Source organism: Peromyscus eremicus, chromosome 4 (genome assembly GCF_949786415.1).
Source record: "Peromyscus eremicus chromosome 4, PerEre_H2_v1, whole genome shotgun sequence".
In the NCBI taxonomy this organism is placed as follows: Eukaryota; Metazoa; Chordata; class Mammalia; order Rodentia; family Cricetidae; genus Peromyscus; species Peromyscus eremicus.
Genome location: NC_081419.1, coordinates 80,259,532 through 80,284,533, shown reverse-complemented (window position 1 = coordinate 80,284,533; position 25,002 = coordinate 80,259,532). Strand labels below are relative to the sequence as shown.

At 45.4% G+C, this 25,002-nt stretch overlaps 1 protein-coding gene across 1 annotated transcript; it reads left to right on the top strand.

Moving 5' to 3' along the window:
• Positions 1-9,996: 9,996 nt before the first annotated feature.
• Positions 9,997-23,489, top strand: Rcn1 (reticulocalbin 1). The gene is made up of 6 exons (XM_059261054.1): positions 9,997-10,325; positions 14,598-14,791; positions 15,769-15,947; positions 17,778-17,838; positions 21,271-21,470; positions 22,403-23,489. Exons 1-6 carry the CDS (start codon positions 10,084-10,086, stop codon positions 22,508-22,510), a joined length of 984 nt encoding a protein of 327 aa, XP_059117037.1. The 5' UTR covers positions 9,997-10,083; the 3' UTR covers positions 22,511-23,489.
• Positions 23,490-25,002: the final 1,513 nt, after the last annotated feature.

Genomic DNA, 25,002 nt, shown 5'->3' with positions numbered 1-25,002 from the left:
CCGGATCAGATCAGCAGAAAGCCCACAAACACGTGAGTGCACTACGTTCTTGTTCAACTGTTCTTGTTCGCTCATTTAAGATATTAGTACACCCATGAAGAACAATCACTGTTTACATTCCTGACAATTAAAGGGTGATGTAGTGTTACACAGCCTCGGAATGCTGATGTAGATGTATAGTGACTGGAATCATTCACAGTAGATGGACAAAAAGCAGAGGTGATAGGAAGCAGGCTGCAGCATGATGGATATAATACAGTCCTGTGTTTCCGATACGTACATTTATATATTTGCATAAGAATGCATTGGGTCTGATAGAGAAGATGTCCACAGTAGTTATGTTTAGGTTAGAGTTTGGGGTAGTTTCCATTTCTATTTGTTTTTGCCATTCATCTATACGAACACGTGCTGTGTGTTTAATTTTTCAAAGAAGGGGAAAGCCTTCCCAAAGAGCAAACCTTGTCTGATGACTCTTTCATTTATCAAGATCAGTTCTGGGGGCTGGAGAGATGGCTCAGTGGTTAAGAGCAGTTACTGTTCCAGCAGAGGACCCTGGTTGGGTTCCCAGAACCCATCTGCAGCATCTCTCAACTGCCTGTAACTCTAGCTTCAGGAGATTCAATTTACCTTCTTGTCCTTGAGTACTCTTGCATGAACACTTACATGTATTAAGATATACACATAAATAAAAATAAATCCCCCATTTTTTTTTGTAAGAATAGTCCTGGATGAATTTCTAGTGTTTCTTGCTGACAGTGTCATCCTCAGTTGTTTCTGGAACATTCTGTACAGAGGATTCGGTAACATCGTCCCTTCCAAACATCACTAAGGACTGTAAGTAGCACAACACACTGGTGACCCTGTAAAAAGAAGCCCTCAGGGTAGAGGTGGCTTTGCATCATCCTTAGAAGTTAGGGGAACCCTATCTTCCCAAACCCATCCACACGGACTCAAGTGTTGAGGAAATGGACTTCTGGTCTTTGGGGCAAAGCTAAGTACAACAGTCCTTTATCTTGCTACCTACAGGGTTTAGTGAGGACCTTTGGGCAAACAAAGGAACTTTTCTAATAGTGTACCAACAAGTTCTAAATTTCATATATCCAGAAGTAATGCAACGCCCCAGGGCAGGTCAAGGGTATCTAACTCATTAATCCTTCAAAGTCTTAAAGCAAATTTCTTTCCTTTCTTCTCTCTTTTTTCCCTCCTCCCTTCCTTCTCTTCCCCCTTTTCTTTTTATCTCTGTCTCCATAGGTGACACACAGCTTCATTATAATAAATCTTAGCTAAAATCAAACAAATCTCTCCCTGTGTTCTCCTTGTTTGAGCCTCAGTTTGTAAGTACATCCTACATTCAGGTTTTTTAATTAAAGATTCCTTTTCATTACTTTAATGAAGAGTGGGTGTGTGCGTCCGAATGTGGGTAAGTGCACAGGAGTGCAGGTACACACAGAGGCCAGAGGCATTGAATTCCCTGGAACTGGAGTTATAGACAGTTGTGAGCCCTCTGAAGTTGGTGATGGGAAATTGCACCTGGGTCCTCTGGAAGAGCAGCAAGGCTCTTCACTGCTCAGCCATCACTCGAGCCCCCATTCAGATTTTATTCTCCCACTACTGCTGCTGCCCAAATATGGTTGCTTCTCAGATCTTTCCTTTATATGCATGTGTATATATGTATATTAAGTTTTATGCTTTAACAAAGCTTTCTTCAAATAGTTTGTGTTAGGGATGTGTTGAACTTTTTCAATCTGTCACCTATATTTCTAATCCAGTTTGGAAATCTTTGGACCCTTCTTTCCTTAAGTAATTTTCCCTCCTCCTCCTCATGGACTCAGATGACTATGTAAACTTTGAGACTTTCTCAGAGATCTTTCATCATCTATGTTCACTTTTGTTCATGTGCTTCATTTGGAATAATTTCTTTTTATTTATGTTTGAATTTATTTTTACTAGTCTTTTTGATTAGCACACAAAATGGGTTTCAGTACATTTTCATATACATATTTCATTATAGTCTGTTCTTATTCAACCCTTCCTTCATGTTCCCCCATATCCCATCTTGCTGGACCGCTTCCTCCCCCAAACACATCCTCCTTCTGAAAATATATTATATATTATGTATATATATATATGTATATATTATGTATATATATATTCCATTGCCCTTCTTTGTTCTGTTTGTCTTTAGAAACCTTCATGCCCTCCCCTACTCACATACACCAATATTTAAATATAGATTCTGTGTATGAGAGGAAAATATGACCTTTTTCCTTCTATATCTGGCTTAACTCTTGTAATATGGTAATAGTTTCATTTTCTGCATCTTATAATTTAATTCTTTATTACAGCTTAAAAACATTCTTCACACTGCAGTTTACCTGTTCATCTGTTGACAGACATTTGTGCAGGTTGCATATCCTGCATTATTGTAAACAGAGCATTGGAATCTGTTGTGAAATCACTCTTTAGGTCCCTACTTTTATTAATTTGGTTCTTCTTTCAATTTCTTTTAGCTACGTTGGCTACAAGTTTGACAATATTACTTATATTTTCAAAGAAGCAACCCTTCAATTGATTCCACATGCTGCTCTTTTAGTTTTCATTTCTTGACTTCTATTCCAATCTTTAATTTGTTGCCATCTACTACTTTTGAGATTAGCTTATTATTTTTCTGAAACTTTGGGGTATACCATTAGGTTATTTACTTGAGTTCTGCCTGATTTTTAACACAAGCTATCATAGCTACAAACTTTCCTCTTAGAACTATTTTAGTTGCGTTCCAAATGTTCTGATGAGCTGTGATTTCATTTTCATCTAATTCTAGGGCTTTTAAGTTTTCTTCTCTGATTTATTCCACGACTCGCTGGTCATTTAACGGTATTTGTGTGGTTTCTCTTGCTACTGAGTCCCAGTTTTATTCCACCACGGTCTGATAAGATGTAAGAAAGTATTTCAATTCTTTTTGAATGTTTTAGGACTTTTTATATGACCTGGGATGTGATCTGTTATAGAAAAGATCCCATAGGCTGTTGAGAAGAATGTATATTCTGTATCTGTTAAACAGGATATTCGGTATACAGCTGTTAAGTCTATTTGATCTATGGTGTAGTTTAATTCTACAGTTTGAAAGACCTAGCTACATATGGGAGAAGAATACCAAAGTCACTTACTATTATTGTAGCAGGACCTAACTCACCTTTTATGCCCATAATTGGTGAGAGAGAGAGAGAGAGAGAGAGAGAGAGAGAGAGAGAGAGAGAGAGATTGAGAGAGAGAGGGACCCTTCTTATTTGGAACAAGATATAATTATTATATCTTCTTGATAAATTATTCCCTTAATTAGTATGTAATTATTTTCCTTGCCTCTTCGGACTAATTTTGCCTTGAAATCTACTTTATCAAATATTAAAATAGCTATACCAGCTATTTTTAGCTTCAATTTGCTTATAAGTACTGATTTCTGTCCTCTGACTCATAGGTGTCATATGAGTCTTTGCCAGTGAGGCATGTTTCTAGGAGACAATCAACAGTTGAATCTTGTTTTTTTAATTCCAGTCATCTAGGCTGTGTCTTTTTATTGGAGAATTGAAGCCAACTGCATTTAAGGTTATTATGGAGTGAGATTTGTTAATTCCTGGAACATCTCCGCGCCCCCCCCCACCTGCCTCGGTTGTACTGGAACTTGCTATGTAGACTAGGCTGACCTAGAACTCACAGAGATCTGCCTGCTTCTCCTCCTAAGTGCTGGGATCAAAGGCGTGTGCCACCACACCCGGCATTATAACGAGTATTTCTTATTTTGACACTTCTGCTTTGGATCATATGGAGGCAGCTGCTAATCTGCCATCATGCCCAGAAATCTTTGGGATAGTTTCTATTGCTGTGCCTTCAAGCAAATAGTTTCTCCTACAGTGTTGAATCTTCCAGTCTTATTTGGAATATTTTTTCATCTCATATATTCCAATTTTGATCCTTTTATTTTCAACTTGTATCTTTTTTGTTACTTCCCTATCTCTTCCGAATGTTTAAAATCTATTGAATACAATGACAATAACCATTTAAATGTTTTCTCTGCCCGTCCTAACATCTGGCTCAGTTTTTATTGATAGTTTCTCATTATTATTATGTTATGCATTGTTTTGTCTTTTTAGGAACTTATTATTAATTTTTTATTTGTTTTTAATCTTGTTTTTTGACCCAGGGTCTTACCACATAGCCCATGCTGGCTTCTAACTTGAGGTCTATTGCCTCTGCCTTCCAAGTGCTGGGATTACAAGCACGCACCACCATATCTGGTTCTCTGCTATGTCTTTGATTGAATGTTAGAAACTGTGAATTTTGCAGTGATTCTCAAACTGTGGGTTGTGATCCCTTTAGGGGACAAGTGACCCTTTCACATGGATCTTCCAAGACCACTGGAAAATGCAGATATTTACATTATGATTATAACAGTAAAATTACAGTTATGAAGTAGCAACAAAAATAATTTTATGGCGGGGGAAGGGGGGTGGTCCACCATAACATGAGGAACTGTATTACAGGATCACAGCATTAGGAAGGTTGAGAACCACTGGGGTTCTCCCCACTCCCTTATGTTTTCTGCATTCTATGCCTATAAGTTTTCTTGAACATTTTTTCTCAGAGGAAGTCAAGTAACTTGAAACAGTCGTATCGTTCACATTTTGCTTTTATATTCTGTTAGTCATTTGGGGAGCAATGGTGAGTCCAGGGCTGATTATTGCTCCCCTCTGAGGCAAGACCTTAGGGAATGTTCCACCCAGTGGCCAATTAATGATGTGATTTTCCGGTCTGACCAGTGGGAACGGGTTCTGGGCCTGGTACTCACAGTTTCTGTGACTCTTGCAGATGGTTCATTCTTCAGCCTTGAGTACAGGCATTGATCAGTGCTCTGAATACTCAATGGAGACTTGCTGCAGGTCTCCAGGGTTCTCTGTAGCTCTCTCCTTGTGAGTGTGCTTGCCTAGGCAATACTTAGTCTTCCTGAATATTCCCCTCCATTCTCATTCCTTGTTCCACAGTTGGAAATTCTGCTCGAGGCAATAAGCTGAGATAATAATAGGACTCACCTTGATTATTCCCAGTGTCCTTCATTGCTTGACGTTGTGTGTGTTGAAAGGGAAAGTGAGGGTAAATGCACCCTCTACCTGTGGTAGTGTGGATGTATTTGGCCCCTATAAGCTTATAGGGAGTGGCATTATTAGGAAGTGTGGCCCTGTTGGAGGAAGTGTGGTCTTGTTGGAAGAGGCTGGAGGGCACACCTTTAATCTGAGCCACACCTTTTTTTGGAAGTGTGTCACTGTGGGGGCAGGCTTTAAAGTCTTCTTCTCAAGCTTCACTCAGTGTGACAGTCTGTCAACTTCCTGTTGCATCTGAGTCAAGATGTAGGACTCTTAGCTCCAACACCACATCTGCCTACATACTGCCACGAACCCTGCCATGATGGACTGAATCTCTGAACTGTAAGCAAGCTACCACGATTAAATGTTTTCCTTTATAAGAGTTGCCATGATCATGGTGTCTCTTCACAGCAATAAAAACTTAAGACACTACCTTACTCTGTCTTAACCAGAAACAAAAGTTGGTAGGCATTAGTATTTTATTATGCACTCAGATGTAACTGAGGTACCTACTATGGGTCAGGTATTGTGCTAGATAGTGGCTATGCAGTGAACAAAAAGAATATGGTACCCAGTCTCATGGCAAGCTTTCATATTTTTTTTTTTTTTTTTTTTTTTTTGGTTTTTCGAGACAGGGTTTCTCTGTGTAGCTTTGCGCCTTTCCTGGATCTCGCTCTGTAGCCCAGGCTGGCCTCGAACTCACAGAGATCCGCCTGGCTCTGCCTCCCGAGTGCTGGGATTAAAGGCGTGCGCCACCACCGCCCGGCAAGCTTTCATATTTTGATTAACTTCAAGGAGAAGTCATTAAATGATACAGTCCTTGGATTTATGTATATAGACAGGAATCATATAGGTTCATTCTTTTTAGAGAATTTGACTTAGGAGAAACTGAAACAAATGTGTTAGTACAAATCAGACTGAAAAAGCTATGCATGAGATGCAAAGACTCTGGGCATTTTGAGTTAGAAATTACTGAGTCTGATCTGAGATCTAAGGGAAAACACCGTGGAATAAATGACATCTGAGTTGAATCTTAACAACTTTCTCTGACTCTGAATGATGGGGAGGCAGGAGGTGGAGAGGAGGCAGAAACTTTTAAACACAGCAGTTAATTACAAATCCTTGTGGTATCTCTATCTGCCTTGTTCTTTCCTGGCAGAACCCTCAGGATGGGCTTCTGAGGATTCTGTGTACTTTTCCAGCTATTTTGATTGGCCTAATCAACCGGGTTAGGGTGGAATTTCCATACTATTCTGGCCAATGGAAAAAAAGGGAATCTGGTAGGAAAGTTAGGAAGAAAACTACTTCTTTGCTACTGGAGAAAAACAAAAAGCTTTAAAACCTGGTTCCTTGATGATGCCCCTGAGCCATGTGCATGAGCTGGTCTCAAGTTGATTTAACTCAAGACTTTCTGAGCGGAGGATTTGGCTGGTGGCTAAAGAGCTTGAGCAACCAGTCTGAGGACCTTAGTTTGGAACGCATGTAAAGCTGGATGCTACTGAGGCAGGAGAATCCTTGGAAGCTCGTGGGCCAGACGATGTACATCTAACCACAGACAGGACTTGGAACAAAGATGCCCACAAAAAAACAAACAAACAAACAAAAAACCCACAAACGAACAAAAAAAACCACACCCACCCACACAAAGACATATTAAGACTTTTTGACACATGAAATAATGTTTTCTTAACTTTCAGTCTGAGTTTGGATGGTATTACTTGCAACAAACAGATCGGCATACCCTAACCTATCAATTTAACTGTTTGAAACTGCCTTTCCTTTGCATTGGTTCAGCTACATGCCTCCTCCTGCTTGGGGGAGAAGAAAAAGCAAGTATTAAAAAGGAAAGAAAATAATCGCTTAGTGGAGAACCTCGGTCAGCTTGCATCATCACTTTTCCTGATCACTTGGTTGAGGGGACTTCTTAATTCTCCAGGGAAGACTGAAAAAAAGGCAGGAAGAGAATGTAGGCAAGCTCCAGGGGAAATTACATAAAAGCTTCCGGATTCACAGCCGAGCGGGGAATTCCCACAGGGAAACAATCTGTGGGAAGCGTGTGGCAGGAAGCCTAACTGTAGCAAGCGTGAAGATATGCCACCTTCATTCCTGACATTCCCACTGAACTCCAGTGAGCCCAGCCAGGCTGTCATGAATTAGCAGCCAGTCTCCACTCACTTTCCCATCCCCTTTCCAAGCTCTCCTTCCCTCCTCCCCCACTCAATTTATATCCCCTTTGCCTTGTGAACACAGAGGGCACTAAGCCATTTAACCCCAATACATTTGTGTTTGAGAAGTTCATTAGTCAGGATTCTCTCAGGGGAAAGAAACAGTAGAATAAGTAAGTGTAATGAGTCTTTTTCTGTCCTGTCAGCTAGCTCCCAAACAATGACACGGAGATTTATTATGAAAGCTCAGCCTGTAGCTTAGGCTTGTTCCTAACTAGCTCTTTAACTTAAACTAACCCATTTATATTTAATCTACTTGGTGCTAGCTCTCTTCCATCTTGTACCTCCTGTTTCCTCTCCGTGTCTCCTGGCTTCCCCGCCTTTCTCTTCCCAGAGTCCTCTCTGTCTCCAGAAGTCCCGCCTAACCTCTTCCTGTCTAGTCCTCTTCCTTGCTATTGGTCATTCAGCTCTTTATTGAACCAATCAGAAGGAGCCTTGGCAAAGACGCATCTTCACAATGTAAAGAAATATTCTGCAACAAATGGGTATTGTAAAAGAGGATTTACTAGATTGGCTTACAGTATAGGAGCTGGCTAGTCCATCAGTGGCCATCAGTGTTCGAGAGAAGCTGAAGATTTGAGAGCTTCTCAGCCCTAATCTAGTGCTGACGGGTCAGAAGAAGCCTGGAGAGTCACTGGTCTTCAGTCCACCTAGGAAGCCTGAAGAAGCCGCAGTCTGACCGCAGTGGCAATACTCACCAGCATGAGGTGAAGGTGGCGAGTAGCCCTGCTTTTCCCTAGGCTCTGCATCTGGGAGCTGCCCTCTCTAAGGGGCTCTTTCCTGTTAATACTTCTCGGAAATGTTTCACAGACATGCCCAGAGGAATGTCTCTTACTTGATTCCAGCCAAGTTAACAATCAAGGGAGCACTTCATCCCCAAAGTAATGTGTTTCCTTTGCTGGAAGTCCACACCTCTATACCAACAATTGAGACATCTCTAGTTTCAAATACAGCACTTCTTACCCCAATAGAAAATCAACAAAGGAACGCTGGATCCATCAGACACTGGACGCTCCCCGCCCCCTTCGCATGGGCCAGGTCTCGCTGACAAATGGAGGGGTTGTCCAAGGTCACAGAGCATTACTTCCAACTCCACTGTCCTCTGCCAGCTAACATAGGACCCTCACATAGCCACACACCCCCGCCTGGCTTACCTACTTATCTCTAGTCTCGGTTACTATATATCATTCACTCCAGGCAGCCTTCCCTGCTTGACCCACTGTTACATACACTGTGTAGAACCATGGCTGTCTTGTTCTTCATTATTCCCTCAAGGCTTAGATGTAGCAGCCCATTGTCTTAATTTGTTAGCGGAAAATGGACTTTATAGAAAGGTTCTTTGCATCTCTGCTATGGTGTCCTGACTTCCTTATTACAAGGGCAAGAAGACAGGCCAATGAACTTTTCTTGAGAACGTTAAGAAGGTGAGGGAGGTGAGCAGAAAACGGGCGGTACTATAGTTCTTAGGGCTGGAGGTGGGGAGGTTTCTCCAGCCACAGTTTCCGGCAACTCTTTAGAGCAGCGGTTCTCAACCTTCCTAAGGCTACAACCCTTTAATACAGTTCCTCATGTGATGACCCCCCCCACCATAAAATCATTTCCTTGCTACTTCATAATTGTAATTTTACTACTGTTATGAGTCGCAATGTAAATATCTGGTGTGTAATCCCAAAGGGGGTGCGACCCAGAGGTTGAGAAACTCTGTTCTAGACGATCCAGTGACCCTCTGATACTTTAATGGAATCTCAACCCCAACAGCCCTTCATGAATTTTTGTGAAAAGAATGATTAAGTTCAGACCTGCATCATCAGTGTGACAGTCAGTAGCTGTCTATTTATATTTAAACTCAACTATTGAGCTGGGGCCGGCTCTATGTCAAGTATTCAATAGCCACTACATATAGGACAGCCCATGTAGAGAACATTTCTGTCATTCAGAAAGTTATATAATATACACCATCTCTGATTAGTATCATTATTTCAGATTTAATATGCTGGTAGGAATTAAGTCACGTAGTGGGTTTGTAAAATGACTTGGAAACATTCAGAAAGAACAGCATTATAATCTGGTATCTCTGTTTCTTTTGGGAAGGCTCTCTCTTTATAGGAGCTAGAAAGGACTTCTCCTTTCTCACCGGTCCCCTCCCACAGTCCTACAGCCTTATCTCCTGGATGTTGAGATTGCCTCCTCCCTAATCTAGGGGACCACGCCCATCCTGGCCTCCTTCCAGACTCTTGTGCAGCAACCACAATGCAAACTGTGTTAACTGGAGTCGAATTGGGCTTAAGTGCCCATCTCTGGGCAAACCTGCGACTGAGGTTCGGGCCCTCAGCTTGAAGCTGAGGGTGAGCTCTGCTTCTCTAAGCCGGAGGAAGAGCTATCACTCCGAACATCTGTTGCTTTTTTTTCCCCCCCTAATAAAGAACTTCTTTCCGGTCGTGCAGAGAGCCTTCCAGTCCGCAGCCCCCTTCGTCTGGGCCCGCCCCTCGCAACCAGATCGCGGGGAGGGGCCGAGGCGAAACCCGAGCCGGGCGCCCACCACCCGGGCTGGCGACGTGGCTCCGCGGCCCCGGCCTCCCCCGGCAGCGCCGCGGCCAATGGGCGTGTGAGTGGGGCGGCCCGAGCCTTCCTTCGCCAGCCGGGCGCGCCCCTCGCTGGGGAGGGGACAGCGGCTGCGGCGCTGCGAACCCCTACTGCCCCGCCACCATCCTCTGCTCGCGACCATGGCGCGCGGTGGCCGCCTGGGACTCGCCCTGGGGCTGCTGCTGCTGCTGGCGCTGGCGCTGACGCTGCGAGCCAAGCCCACCGTGCGCAAGGAGCGCGTGGTGCGGCCCGACTCGGAGCTGGGCGAGCGGCCGCCCGAGGACAACCAGAGCTTCCAGTACGATCACGAGGCCTTCCTGGGCAAGGAGGACTCCAAGACCTTCGATCAGCTAAGCCCGGACGAGAGCAAGGAGAGGCTGGGGTGAGGCCGCGGCCCGGGCCGCGCGGGGGACCACGCAGGGGCCCACGGCAATCTCAGAGGGGAGCCACGCGGGACCTCCGGAGCAAAGCGAAAGCGAAATCGTGCCAGTTGGTCACAGCGGCCAGGCCGGAGCCCGGCTCAGCGGCACAAAGTTGCCAGCGGGCGCCCAGACCCCGCGTGGAGGTCGCCGCCACGCCCCGGCCGGGATAGCTTCCCACGGGCAGGCGAGAACGTGGCAGCGGCCGCGGGAGCTGGGAGCAAGAGGGCCCGCCCCCTCCTCTAGGTTGCATCAGAAGGGACAGAAGAGTGTGAGCCAGAGTTTGTTGGCTGTGGCCTTTTAGTACACGAGTTCTTTCCCCCAGTCTTAGCCCCAAAGAGAGGCGCTTGAGACTTGGTAAAAGCGTCTCAAGACTCCACAGAGATGGGGAGGAGCTGAATGAAGGGGGCAGTCGACGGAGAGGCTTATCGTTGGCCTGTCTCCGGATCAGGGTCTTGTCGTCAGACCAGTCATCCCAGGAATCTCATGCACAGACATAGAACTCGAGTTTCTAAAGGGGTCACTGAAGCTAGTACATGGGGGAGGAGACGCAGAGATGGAAACTGATTCCTTGGGCTCTGCTTCCCAGTCTTTTTTGGGTGAGGCGCTCAGTTTTTTGGCAACTGGTTGTCAGGGGCAAAAAAAAAAAAAAAGCTGCAGAATGGCTATGGTGGTGCACTGTGAGCTTAACTTGGAATCAGGAAATAAATCTGGGCAACATCTCAGTACTCCCTCACCTGATCTCCCCAGGAAACACTCGGCATTGTGCAGTTATCTGAAAACCTTTCGGAGGGACTAGTAATGAAGAGCAGGTGGAGGTCGGGCTGGGAGGAACACAGCGATCCAGCCTGTGGGCCACTAGAACTTCCAGAACCTGGCTCCTGTGGGGTGGAGGATCTTCGTGTTCTGCTACTGCTGAAAAGAACACAGCTATCTCCCAGCCACAGAGAGGCCAGAGTGTTTCAATGGAACAGGATAAATGATACCTATTGTGTAGGTACAGCATCTGCCTCTTGTGATAAAAAGACCTTTGGACTTCAAAGTTACCTCCAAACCCTGTCTTTATTTGGCAGGGAAGTACTTTCTCTTCTTGTTTTGGGACTTAACAATAGGGGCCATTGATAATTCACTCTGTTGTTTGCTTTGAGGCCCTGGAGACTGATTTATTCTGGGGTCCTGATTGCAGCCATTCTGCTTTGTCTTGGAAAAGGAGGAGGGGGAAGAGAGTTAGGAACTGGAAACACTAGCTTAGGTCCTCTGGCTTCATTTAATTTCTTCATCGGGGTGGTTAGCTTGAGTGGCAGCTGTAAGTGTTAATGGAGTTGTCTGGGTTTGGCCCTTGTGTGGAGACCTTGATTCTGTTATTTTATTCATGTAAGCATGGCAGTGGCTATTGTGTTTGACATGTGGCAGGTACAAAGATGAACCCTCATACTGTAGGTCTCAGGGTGCTGGTCATCCCATGTGAGGACAGGATTGCTGCGATGGCCACACGGAGAAACCATCACGATCCGTGTGTTTATCGGGGCCCCTGGGGCTTCAGGTTGGAGAGAGGCTTGGGGCTTGCAGACGGAACCTCATCTGAGCTTATGAGGGGGTTCAAAGGTTGACTAGTATATGGTAACAGAAAGGTGTTCCTGAAGTGAGGGGCCAACTTGCTTATCAGGGTTTTGAACTGCTGTGAGGCAGGAGGGGCGTTGGACCCCTCAAAGGCAGAGAAGAGGAAATGGGAGGTAGAAGAGGAGGGAAAATAAAGGGCAGAGGGAAGAACCTTGAGGAGGTAGAGATGTTATCTGTGTGTTGGACAGAATGTCCTAATTTCCAAACTTGGTTAGGAAAGCCAACCAGGCAGTCAGGAGTGGAGAGTGTAGCCGTGGCAGATAGGCAGTCCTGGGCAGTGGCTAGGTGAGGGTCGGTCTCTCTGGATGTTCGGACAGGAAAGATGCAGACACTTGTGACAGCACTTGCCCGTGACCCAGTGTTGAGGAAGGAACCAAGAGTAACATCCAGGTCCCTGGCCTGAGCCCCTTCCCTTCTAAGGTAGTATGGGCCGGAATTGGGCTAGGTTTTTTAGCAGTGACAGGTCTAGCCTGGGCTAAGTGATGAGTTGCCTCCCTGTCTTCTGCCTCAACAGCCCCCTCCAAGTCTGGGCTGCTGAAGGAGGAACTTGGCTATATCCAGACAGCTTTGTCTATCACTTGACCATCTATTAAAAACACATGTCATCATTAAAGATCTCTGAAGGGTTGCAAAGTAAAGCCACAGACTGCGTACGATCTCAACGGCTTCGTATACTCTTAGAAAAATATAAATTACTTTCCAAAGTTGGGAGTGGTTTCACCTGTCCACCTAGTTTCTGGTTTCTCTTGGTCCCTTGATGGCAGCTGGCAGGGGAACTCCATTTGCCCTAGGCTCTTCCTGGAAGCTTTACTCATTTCACGTTTTTGCTGAGAATGGGAATTTTTCTTCCACGCTGGATTTATGTTGTTGTCCTGAGTGAGGAAAGGCACCCCTCCTCCTCCGTTTCCTCACATTTCTTGTCACTTGGGTGTTTCCACTTACAAGGGAAAGTGGCTCAGAGACTCGCTTCTGATCACACAGAGAAAACGGGGACAAGAGCCAGAACGAAGACCTGCGTGTCCCGACTAAAGCATTCTATCTACATTTCCTGTCCTTTCTCAGGATCTTACTCTTGTGACCTTTCAAGAGAGGTCAAGATCACTCCTGTAATTTCAGTCAGCAGTTTTGCTGTGCATTGGACTGATCTATGCCCTGGATGTTGATTGGTGGTAGATTAAATGCTATTCTTTCTTCAAAGGAGGGGTTACATTGTTTCATGACATTGAGCTTTTGCTGGCCTAGGGTTCTGCTTCTCAGTGGTGTTGGGTAACCAGTGGGCAATGTTGCCAGTGTATCCTCAGGATTGGAGCAGGGCAGGATTGAATGAATTCTGCTGTGTCCGGCTGAGGCTTCCGGAGGGAAGCCCAAGGATGCATGAGATTTAGTCTTTCAGTCCCAGATCTGTTAAAGTTGTGCTTGAAGGTACACTTTAAAGTTAACAATGTCCACAAGTTCCAGAGAAAGGAGCTGGGGCTTCTTGAGTTCAGGTAGAGATGTTGATTTTGTTTATGCCCACCCCACCCTCTACTTCTCTACCTAAAAGTCTACTCTAAAAGTTATGAGTTACAGATCGAACTATATTTATAAAGAACTAAGGAATTCAGTTCCCATTTTTAATTAATTAGTATTAACTGTTAATCAGAACTGCTACTGACAAGAAAATTTATCACTGGATTGATTGAATTCTAGCCCCAAAGAAAGAAACTGAGTCATCGCAGGCCTGTATGACCTCATTCCAGGTGTGTGAAACTTCTGTTGAACATCAGCACTAGCTTGGGGGTGTTCAGTTTCCCACAGAGGTGGCTCTCCTAGCTAGAGACTGTTTCACTTAGAGATGGACAGATGGTGAGTTTCCAGCCTGAATTTTGCCCTGAACGACTGCTCAGGATGCCTCAGTAGAGTCTAGTTTGAAATATCTGGGACTCAGGCCATGGTAGAGCTGGAAACCCAAGTGGGCATAGTAGTCAGCACCCAGTAGCAGGGGTACTGAGTTCCTTTGGCTGCCAGAGGGCCAGGTTTCTGGAAGAGGTTGCTTTAGCCAACAAGACTGGTCATCCTGGGCTTCTTAAGTTTCAAATCCTTGAAAGTTCAAGGTGGTAGGATGGAAAACAAACAGCTCCCCCATCCTTTAATTAACATAGAATTTCCTGTTGTTGTACCCCAAACTAAAAAGAATGTGTGCTCTACCCAGTTATACCTAATACTACCTGTGTGCTCGTGGAAACACCACTGGACTTCACTGGGGAACACAATACGTTTTGTCCTCCAGGTCAGTTGTCATCAATTGGTAGTAGCAGTCTCCAAAGTCCTGAGCTGAGAATTCGGAGTTCGTATCTGGGTTTCAGGATGTTGAGGCATGATCCGTTAGTGAAGTCTGCCACTGGCCCTGGTTCCGGGGAGGAGAAGGCCTATCATTCTTGGAAAGGATGAACCTTCAGATCATCGGATCACTCATTGGCTGAATCTATCTTAGTATTTTATAACATTTAAGACTGGAAATTGCTTGATATTTTGCTGGACCAAGACCATATAAGTCTTGATTATGGTCTTGAGGGATTTTTTTGTTGTTGTTGTTTTATGTTATTATCATTATTAATACTTTTTTTTAACTACAGGAAAATTGTTGATCGAATTGACAGTGATGGAGATGGCTTCGTCACCACTGAGGAGCTGAAAGTTTGGATCAAACGGGTACAGAAAAGATACATCTATGATAATGTCGCTAAAGTCTGGAAGGATTATGATAGGGACAAAGATGAAAAAATCTCCTGGGAAGAATACAAGCAGGCTACCTATGGCTATTACCTAGGTAAGAGGTGCCACAGTGGAGATTACATGGTAGGGAACAGGCTCACAGGAGACTCTGTCACCATGGCTACCCCCTTTCAGCCCGGATGTCACAACCTTCAAAGTAAAACCTGTTGTGTAACATCCTCCTCTGCCTACTAAGAATGTACCAAGTTGCTTTCTTTGTCTGACAGAGGGGAAGGTGTCTTAGGTCACGGCCTGCTTGAACTTAGCTCTCAGCCCTGCTTGAACTTAGCTCTCAGAGATACACACAGAGAAAGAAGGAGAAAGAGGATGTGCTTCTGGCGGTTCCAAATTGCTGCTGAGGTTGGGTAGTAAAGATAAAGTATGCCTGAACCTTTGTGAGGATGGACATCCATAGGAAGGGCGCTTTGGAAACTGGGCTTGGAAGAATGGATTTAAATGTGGAGAGATGGAGAGACTGTGAGGAAGGTGTCAGAGTTGGAGGGGCAGAGGCACGGAAATGCATGCACAGAAATGCAGGCACGGAAATGCATGCACGGTGGTTAGTCGTTTAGAGGAGGAGTGTGGTGCAGACTCTCCAGATGCCTGATAACACAGCAGGGAGACAGCCTTGGGGGAAAAGGAAGATAATCAAAGCCAGATTCCAAGAGCTCGAAAGCCAGCTGAGGCATTTAAACAAGATATTCTAGAACACACAGGGGATCCTCGTATGTATGTATGTTCTAGATCAGAAAGTGAGACGATGAATGTGGAAGTCTGTAAATAGAGGTCTGAAGTGGTGTGGTCTAAAGCCGGTGCTCTTCAGTATTTTCTGTAAAACCCCTAACGGGCAGGCGCTAGGACTGTGATGATGGGATGACCTGGCGGGAGAGGAGACACAAAGGGCATTTTGAGTAGAAGTATTTTAAAGAACCCAGTGGGTGGGTCAGAATCTTTTGTGTGTGTGAAGAATGAGTGATCCAGAACAAAAGGTCCTCCTTAACAAAGGTTGACCCTGCTGTGTGCACCCTGCAGGAAACCCCGCTGAGTTCCAGGATAGTTCTGACCATCACACCTTTAAAAAGATGCTGCCACGGGATGAGAGAAGGTTTAAGGCTTCAGACCTTGATGGTGACCTGACGGCTACTCGGGAGGAGTTCACTGCCTTTCTGCACCCAGAGGAGTTTGAACACATGAAGGAAATTGTAGTTTTGGTGAGAACCGTGAAAATGCAGACTGGGAAAAGACTCGGGAGAAAACTGTCCCCTCACCTTGTCCTATTTCCCAGAAAGAGACTCAGCCTGCTGGGAATTGAGGAAGGACTTGAAGTTGAATATGTCAGATCTCTGTCTGCCCAGGAAGGAGTCAGGACAAGCTAGCTGCTATAACAAATACCCCAATGGAAACCATTGAACACAAAGCAAGCTTGTTCCTTACTTGATAGAAGTCCGTTAAGGCTACTTCCAGGCAGATCCCCTCTAAACACTAGAAGGCACCCAGGCTGCCTCTGTCTTTAGTTCTCCATCTTAGAGCTTCAGGGTCATCCTGGGAACAGCCGGGGGCAGGCAAAGGACAGAGACAGAATGAAGAAATGTGATAGCCTGTCTTTGCTATTCAGACCAGGAGAAAAAAAAGATACATATACCTGTTCATGTTCCGGCCCCCTTAGATATGCAGAGACTGAGAGACACCATTTAGACATGCACTCAGAAAGAGGTGATGGGTTAGCGAGCAGCCAGCTGGACTCTGCTCATTTTTTATTGCTGGAATTACCTTTCTTTTCTTTCTTTCTTTCTTCCTTTCTTTCTTTCTTTCTTTCTTTCTTTCTTTCTTTCTTTCTTTCTTTCTTTCTTCCTTCCTTCCTTCCTTCCTTCCTTCCTTCCTTCCTTCCTTTCTTCCTTTCTTTCTTTTTTTTTCTTTTCTTGGTTTGTTCATTTGCTTTCAGCTTGAAAGGAATAGAAAGCCTGGAAAGATAAAGTGAATTGCGGCTGGGACGGCTGCTGCTTCAGCAGTGGTCTCTAGAGAGAAGATGGCTGGATGCCAGGCTTATAAAAGGGCCGATGCTTGAAGGCCCCTGAGTGTCATTGAGTCCCATTGGGTTCCATTGGGTCCCATGTGTCTTCATTTTCCATGACATTTAAATGAATGCCATCACCTGTAACCTGGACAGAGTCAGTTCCAGCTGCTGGGAAGCTCTTGATGAAAGATTTTGTTCATAAACAGCTCTGGGCACCTGAGCTATCCAACCAATGACAGTGTCCGCTCTGACCTCATACTTTTGCCTCATGACTATTATGACCCCAAGGACTGGGCAGTGGTCCAAGAATTATTTTTCTTCATCACCCAACATCCATTTAGTGATACCTAATTTTCCAGAGGACAGTGGAGATGGAATTTGCCACAGGGGAATTGTTTGCCTTCGAACAAGATCAGTGCTCTGGACTTAGGCTGTTTTCTTTGACTTGGAGTGTCCTTGAGTAGCTCGGCCCATGGATGGCAAATTCACTGAGTTACTGATGCTGGGGGCGGGCGGTGGGCAACAATTCCAAGTCAAATGTAGCCAATTAGAGTAGTCAGTTATACCTCTAATGTTTAGTTCTCCAGTTTTATGTGTCTCTGACACCAGCTGAGTATTCCTGGCTCTTAGCTGTGGGATCTATTTTTACCGCCCCCCTCATAGGTGTCCTTATGCTGGACTCTCACAGACTCCTAGGGCAATGGCTGGTGATGGATAGTGTTGGTCTGGCAGGGCTTCTTGAGAGCATCAGAGCTCAGCTGAGTTTCCAGACATCTTTTCCTTTGAAGAAAGGGTTCTGCCCTGGAAACTGGAGAGACAATATGGGGATGCCAACTATCACCTGTTTTTTGTTTGTTTGTTTGTTTGTTTGTTTTGTTTGTTTTAATGTAATGGACTACCCAAGGAGCTAAGAGAACGAGGCATTAGTCACCAACTGTTTAGACATAAAAGCCAGATGAAGAGGCAATAGGAGTCTCGGACTTGCTTAAAGCACGTGGCCATCTAGTGTTTCCCCATTGCTTCCTAGGAAACGCTGGAGGACATCGACAAGAACGGGGATGGTTTCGTGGACCAGGACGAGTACATTGGTGAGTGTGGGCTGCAGTGGCTCAGCTGGCCACACTGGACAGCATTCTTCTCCACCCACACCCAGAGTCTGATGGTCTCACTGCTGGAGCTCCAGCAGAGAGGGCCCTTCAGCCCTATTTGTTGGATTAGCCCAGTTGGTGCAAAGTGAGTAATTAGAGTTCCCCCAGGAGAGAAAAAGCAAAAGGACAGCCAGCAGCCAGTACCACAGGGCTCAGGGGAGCTTTTGGTCACACTGCCTTGGAAGTGGGATTGGAGAGGCTTGGAAGTGGGATTGGAGAGCCGCAGATGTACCGTGAGACGGGGAGGAGAAGACTAAAATTAGATGTAGGTCAGCTAGCTTGAGAGCTTGGACTGAGTGGTCATATGTCAGAGTAACAGGCAGGCCCTTGTCGGGGAGGTAAACCTTTCTGTGGTGTGCACAGTTGTCCCTTATTAGAGACACTCATCCTCTGGTGTGCCATCTTTTGGCTGGCAGTACCATATTTGGCATTTTCTTATTGAGAAACACCGGGAGAATTGTCTGACTGAAACTCAGGTCCACAATAGCCAGTAGTCCCCAAGCACAAAAAAAATCTGCAGCCAACATGGAAATTTGCATATGATCCCCACCAACCGCACCACTGTGGTGTGTGGCTCCATCCTCAGGCTGCCATCTTGTAAGAGCCCTCCTTTTCCTGTCTCAAGTAAAATCTCTCGATTAGGTATTGACTTCTGGGAAGAGATCAGAAACTTGGTGAATGTGTTTAACAGATGCAGTTACCTTTAGATTGTAATGCTGAGCCCAAGTTGCCTCATTCTCTGGTTTGTGGTTGTATGGTTTTTGTCCCCACACGTAAGGACAAGCACCTTTGGTAATGATGAACAGCCTCTGCTCATTGTGAAAAGTCATATATGGTCCTAGAACTGAACATTTTGCTGTCTGTCGTGGGTAACAGCCAGGTAGCTCTTTGCCTCGGTAATTAAAGTGATCTTGGTGAGTGTAGCTTTTTATGGTAAGGATGCTAATAGCGACCCCATTAGTACGAGCGGTGGAGCCTTCCTCTTGAGAGGCCCATAAGGGAGGGGAGCATTCAGAGCCTCAGACCTGTCACCATGACAGCAGTGATTGAATTAGACAGAGAGAAAGACTTCCTGATAAAAACAAACAATTGGGCACTTTTGATTAACAGTGTCCGCTCTTGATGGTCCTCCTGAACTCTGCCTTGAGATGGTGCCCCCCAGGAGCAAAATTCAGAGTGGCTTTGACTAAAAGAAGCATTTCATTGTGTACACTGTGCGGAGAGGGGAGGAAGCTATTGTGCTTGGGAGTCAGATTTTCAGCAGCCAATAGTAAGAAAGACTTTATGTGTGAACTTGCCAGGCAAGGGACCTGATTTCCAGGGTGTCATTACTTTAGACAAGCCAAGGAGTTGCTAGTGTGGCATTCTGGAAAGGGTTCTGGGGTGAGGAGCCCTGGCTTCCCCACCCACTGACTGCGAGAGCCTGAGAGAGTTCTGTAATTCCTCTCTGCCTCCGTTTTCTCCTCCGTTACATGATGACAAACAGCACTCATTCCTGCAGGGCTGAATGAAGCTCAGACTAGCTGATGGGACAGTCCTTTCTCAGAATCAGTATGCAGAGGTGGATGTAGTGCTTGTTGTGAAAGTATGAAGAGCCGAGTTCAAATCTCCAGTATCCACATAAATAGTCTGGAGTTGTGGCACACACCTGTAATCCCAGCACAGCAGGACCCTGGGGCTCAGTGACCAGCCAGTCTCACGATCAATGAACTCCAGGTGCATTGAGAGACCCTGTCTCAAAGTACAAGGTGAAATAATGATGGAGACACCTGACGTAAACCTTTGACCACCACACACTTAGAGTACACAGGAACATGTACACACACACACACACACACACACACACACACACACGTGTGCAAATATCAGGCATGATTATTCTCTCTTTTTTTTTTTTTTTAATTTTTTTTTTCAAGACAAGGTTTCCCTGTATACAAACTGGTTGTTACACAGAACTCTGTAGACCAGGCTGGCCTGGAACTCAGAGTTCCTCCTGCATCTGCCCTCTGAGCGCTGGGATTAAAGGCATGGGACTGCTTTATGGCTTTTCTTTTCCTGCTTCCTTCAAGTGCCTGCTCACGCTGATGACTGACTTGCCCTTTATATTGAAACTTTATACAAAGAACCTGTTTTCTGTTTTGAAACAGTATTATATTTTTCCCCAAATTGAAACTTTACAACCAAAAGCTTTTTTTCCACACTGAAATGTTATCATGAAGAACTTTGTTATTTTCTTCTATATTGAAACTTTTTCCACTTAAGGTTTCAAAACTGTGTTTCCTTCAAAGAGAAACTACCCATGGGGTGTAAGTAGACAATAGCAAAACAGTGTGTGAGAGCTGGACATGGTAGCACACACTTTAATCCCAGCACTTGGCAGACAGAGGCAGGTGAATCTCTTGAGAGTTCCAAGCAACCTGCTCTATATAGTCAGTTCCAGGCCAGGCTGGCTATAGAGTGAGACCCTGTCTCAAAACAAACAAAAGGCAGTGTGTGAATGTTCCCTTCTCCTTTTTCCTGGTATTTTATAAAACTGAGATAATGAGCCGGGCAGTGGTGGCGCCCACCTTTAATCCCTCTGGGGAGGCAGAGCCAGGCGGATCTCTATGAGTTCGAGGCCAGGCCAGCCTGGTCTACAGAGTGAGATCCAGGATGGGCACCAAAACTACACAGAGAAACCCTGTCTTGAAAAACCAAAAAAAAAAAAAAAAAAAAAAAAAGAGAGAGAGAGAGAGAGAGATAATGATCTATCTTATAGTGATTGTTAGAGGAGTGAATAAAATAAAAGAAAGCCCTTTGAAAACAGGTCAAGCCGCAGTCATAATCATAGAGGGGAGTGAGGGGTTGGCAGGAAGCCTCCAGTGGTCCTGTGCAGCCTCTGGTTCAGACAAGCTGTGGTTGGATCTTCACATCGTTTTCATTTGTAAGATGGGGGACTAGCAGCTACTTCAGATGATATAAAGGAATTGAAATGGAAATGTATATAAGACACTTCCTAATGTATCTGGGCTGTGGAAAGTATCCAGTGGGGTTTGTTTTCACCTTTATGGTGCCGGTTGGAATAGAGGCTTATGAAATAGAGGTTCTCCCAGAAATAGCCCTTTGGTCTTCATAAACATGATTTAGCGATTATTACCTCCATTTTACAAGCTTTGGGCTCAGATGCTGAACTAAGAGATTCCAAGGCTCATCCTCTGGCTCTAACCAAGTCTTCCTGTCACACCTCGTGGTGTCTGGAGTGTGTAGATCAGTGGCCATTCCTCAGCTCTGCAGCCACTGTGATTTAGCTCTCTCCATGGGAAATCACCTTTCCAAAAACTCAGGGGTCGAATTTTTTTGTCTTCTGTAACTAAGAACAGCTTTGTCTTCTAGCGGACATGTTTTCCCACGAGGACAACGGCCCTGAGCCAGACTGGGTTGTGTCCGAACGGGAGCAGTTCAGTGATTTCCGAGATCTGAACAAGGATGGGAAGCTGGACAAGGAGGAGATTCGCCACTGGATCCTCCCTCAGGACTATGACCACGCACAGGCTGAGGCCCGGCACCTGGTTTACGAGTCAGACAAAAACAAGGTAGCTTCCAGGTTCAGAGCCGTTGATTGACAGGAAGCAATTGGTTCAAGATGGGGTTTGTTTGCCTTGTTAGTTGGCTCTGTTTGGTTGTGTACCTATTTACCCCGCCTCCCCCCAGTAGAGCATGACAGCTATAGTGAGCAACTTAGACTTCATCTTTTCTGGGCTATAGACTAAAGTTACTAAGTCACAGCCTCTAGGGTGTGATGTTAAAACATTAACATCTTTCATATAGTCCAGGCATGGATTTAAGAAATTAACCCAGTGTGACTTGAGGCAAGCCTATTCCTCCCTTCATCTAGTCATCAGATATTGATTAAACTTCGATGATATGTCTAGCATGGGGAGTCCATCCCATTGGAGATCAAATGACTCAGGCAAATTCCTGGGTGTTTGTTTGCGGGCAGGAGCTCTAATGATTACCAGTATTTCCATATCCACTGATAGGTATCTAAGTAGTTAGGGGCTGGGAGTGTTTGTAGCTCAGTAGAGCACTTGGCTATCACGAGTCAGGCTCTGGGTTCCAGCCCTAGTACTATAGTAATAATAATTTTGTTAGCATCCAAGTGAGTAAATAAGATTGAGACAAAATTCTTGCCTCATCGGACTTTGTTACTTGCCCCCATCCCTAAGCTTTGTAATGTTACACAGTGAGGCCATGAAAGGGAAGTGGGATCCTTCCGACCTGATCTGGGAGTGCCCACATTGCTTGTAGAGTCTGGCTTCTGAATTCTTAGAGACCTAGTTAAGGCTCTGTAGCACCGCTTTTACATACAGTGAGAGTTATTCCAGTTCGGAGTTCTGCCTGGTGGTCACGGGAGGTGAGGGGGGGCACAGAAGGTGCTGGGCTATTAGATGTGACATTTGTAACCCTGCAGATCAGTGACGTCAAGCTCCCAGCGCCCCCTGACAGCTCTTCTGTCTTCCCACAGGATGAGCTGCTAACTAAGGAGGAGATTCTAGACAACTGGAACATGTTTGTGGGAAGCCAGGCTACCAATTACGGGGAAGATCTCACAAAAAATCACGATGAACTGTGAAAGACGCTCGTCCTGATGCGGCCGATCATCAGGGGCGTTCTTCAGGTGTTCTGGGCGTTGTGACAGTTGTCAGATGTGTCCCTCTACAATGAGATTACACCTCAGATTGGGGTAAAAATGAGTTTTCGTTCTGTGTTTACTGGAAAATAGCCATCGCTGTTTATTCCAGTAGGATTTCCCCTGAGGCACGTTATAATCCTGGCAATTGCAATTCTCTGAGGGGTTACATTGCTACGACTTTCTAGTCCGACTCCCCCACTTAAGTTAAAGGGATGGGGAAGAAAATGTGAAAGGGTTCTTTACGGGGGCGGGGGGACACTGCACAGAGTGACTGCTGTGTGTTTGAACTCTTAGATTTGGGGTTTTTTAGTTGCCACTGTTAAACAGTGGTGAAGGAAAATTCTGAGGAAGTCAATGTTCTGTTGTCCTAGGTCGGCTAACCTTGGAGCGGGCATGGTATTTCAGATTCTTTATATTTTGAGCTGTTACTGTAAATGGAATATAAACTTTTTTGTGTTTTTCTGTATGGGCCTGCTAATGTGCACAATAATCCCACATCTTTGGTTTTTTTGTTTTTATACTAAGAAGCAATCAAAAAAGATAATGTGAACAAGAAAAGAATTTTAAAGATAGGGAAAAGATGAATGCCAGGTATTTGAAAAACTGTATGACCATGGTCAACACTTTAAATATACTTGAGAAACTTTTTTTCATGTTAATGAGTGGGTCTGGTTTTTGAAATAGTCAATAGAAACACAGTTCTTTCCTGGGTGTGAGTTCAAGGGAATCCAGATGTAGTGGCATTTATTGTTTGTTGAGTCCTGAACCTTTAAGCCTAATTCCAGCACAGCTTATGCCAAGGCAACAGGACAAGGTGATAATCTAAGCCATTGACCAAACTAACTGGAGTAACAATTTCCAGATGAAATTCCACCTTGTAAACAGGAGGCAGATGGAATAAAGGATACCCTTGATTTCCCTGTGTGTCTTGCGGTGTTTGACTTCATAGAAATTGTGCTTTCTTTGTTCCTCTCGAGTTAAACAGTGCTAGGAGTCCATGGATCAGATTGAAATGGATTAGGTTATCAGCAAGCTCAAAACCCATCCATACTTGCTGATTTCATCACTGTGAACTTCATGTCCTTCTCTGCAGTGAGGGAACTCGATGTCATTGTCACAGTAGGATCTTTCTGAGACAGGTATTAACTGGAAAATCCAGATCTCTTACCATTGCCTGTGAGGCCTGCCTGACGGGATCCAGCCCTGCCTCCCTCTGAGAATCGTCCCTTTACTCTTTTTCCCACCCTTCACTCCATACTCCACCCCCACTGATTTTGTTGTCCTCAAACACGTTGAAGTGTTGCTAAGATTCCCTCCCTGGGTGAGAGAGGAGCAGTGTCCCAATGAGAAACCAACATGCAGTTTCCCCAGAGTTCACTGTGGGGAAGCAAAGAGCCTCCTGGGCTTGCATGCAGAGCGTGAATGAGGAGGTACTGACGAGAACATGGATGACCCTAAAGCAGCCATGCTGCAGAATCTTTACCGAGCATAGCTTCCTCATAGCCGCAAAGACCAAAACCCCAAGGCCACATTTCAGTTAGGACAGAATTGCATACAAATGACCAGGAAGCACAGCTGGATACTCAGGTGAGGGCCCACTGACCCTCTGCCCTCTCCTTCCCAGAATCCTCCTGCACTCCCCCAAGTAGGCACAGCTGATCGGGTGAAGATGGAGGCCATTGGCTCTGAGGATAACACCTTAGTACACCGAGGTCCTTCGCAGGTCAGGCCCTTTGCACCTGCTGCCCCCTCAGTTTCAAGACATGCACCCCACCCCCATCTCCTCCCACATTCGTGGGTAACAAGTGTGGTTCCCCCTCAATGTGGCCTTTCAGACTCTACAATATAGAAGCCCCAACTAGCTCCCTACCACGTCCTGTGATGTTTCATGTCTTGGTGTGTGCTATAATTTTATATTTTCTGTAGTCCAGATTACCACAACGAAGGTGGTTTGCTGGGACAGAAACTTAACCCTCATGGTTCTGGAGGCCAGAGTCAGGTGAAAGTGTCAGCAGGCAAGTAGAGAGTTGACTCAGCTGGTAGTGCTTGCCCCTGAGTTCATCCTAGAACCCATGTGTGCTTCTGTTTTTAAATGCGGGCTGGCACATGCTCTTCATGTCCGTGGTAGGAAGCAGACCCCGGGGCTTGCCAGCAGCCAGAATAGACTACGTGGTAAGTTCCAGGCAAGTGAGAGAACCTGTCTCAACACACAAGGTGCACAGAGCCTAAGGAAAGGGCAGTGGAGGTCGTCCTGTGACCACCACGCTCACTCATCCATGCACACGTGCACACACACACACACTCCTAAAGGCTCCGGACAGACTACCCATTTCTTCCAGCTTCGGTGACTGGGGGTCTTGTAGCTTATGGCTCTGTAGTCACGCCTCTGTCTTCAAGCGGACTTCCTCTCTTTTCTGGCCATCTTCCTCGGT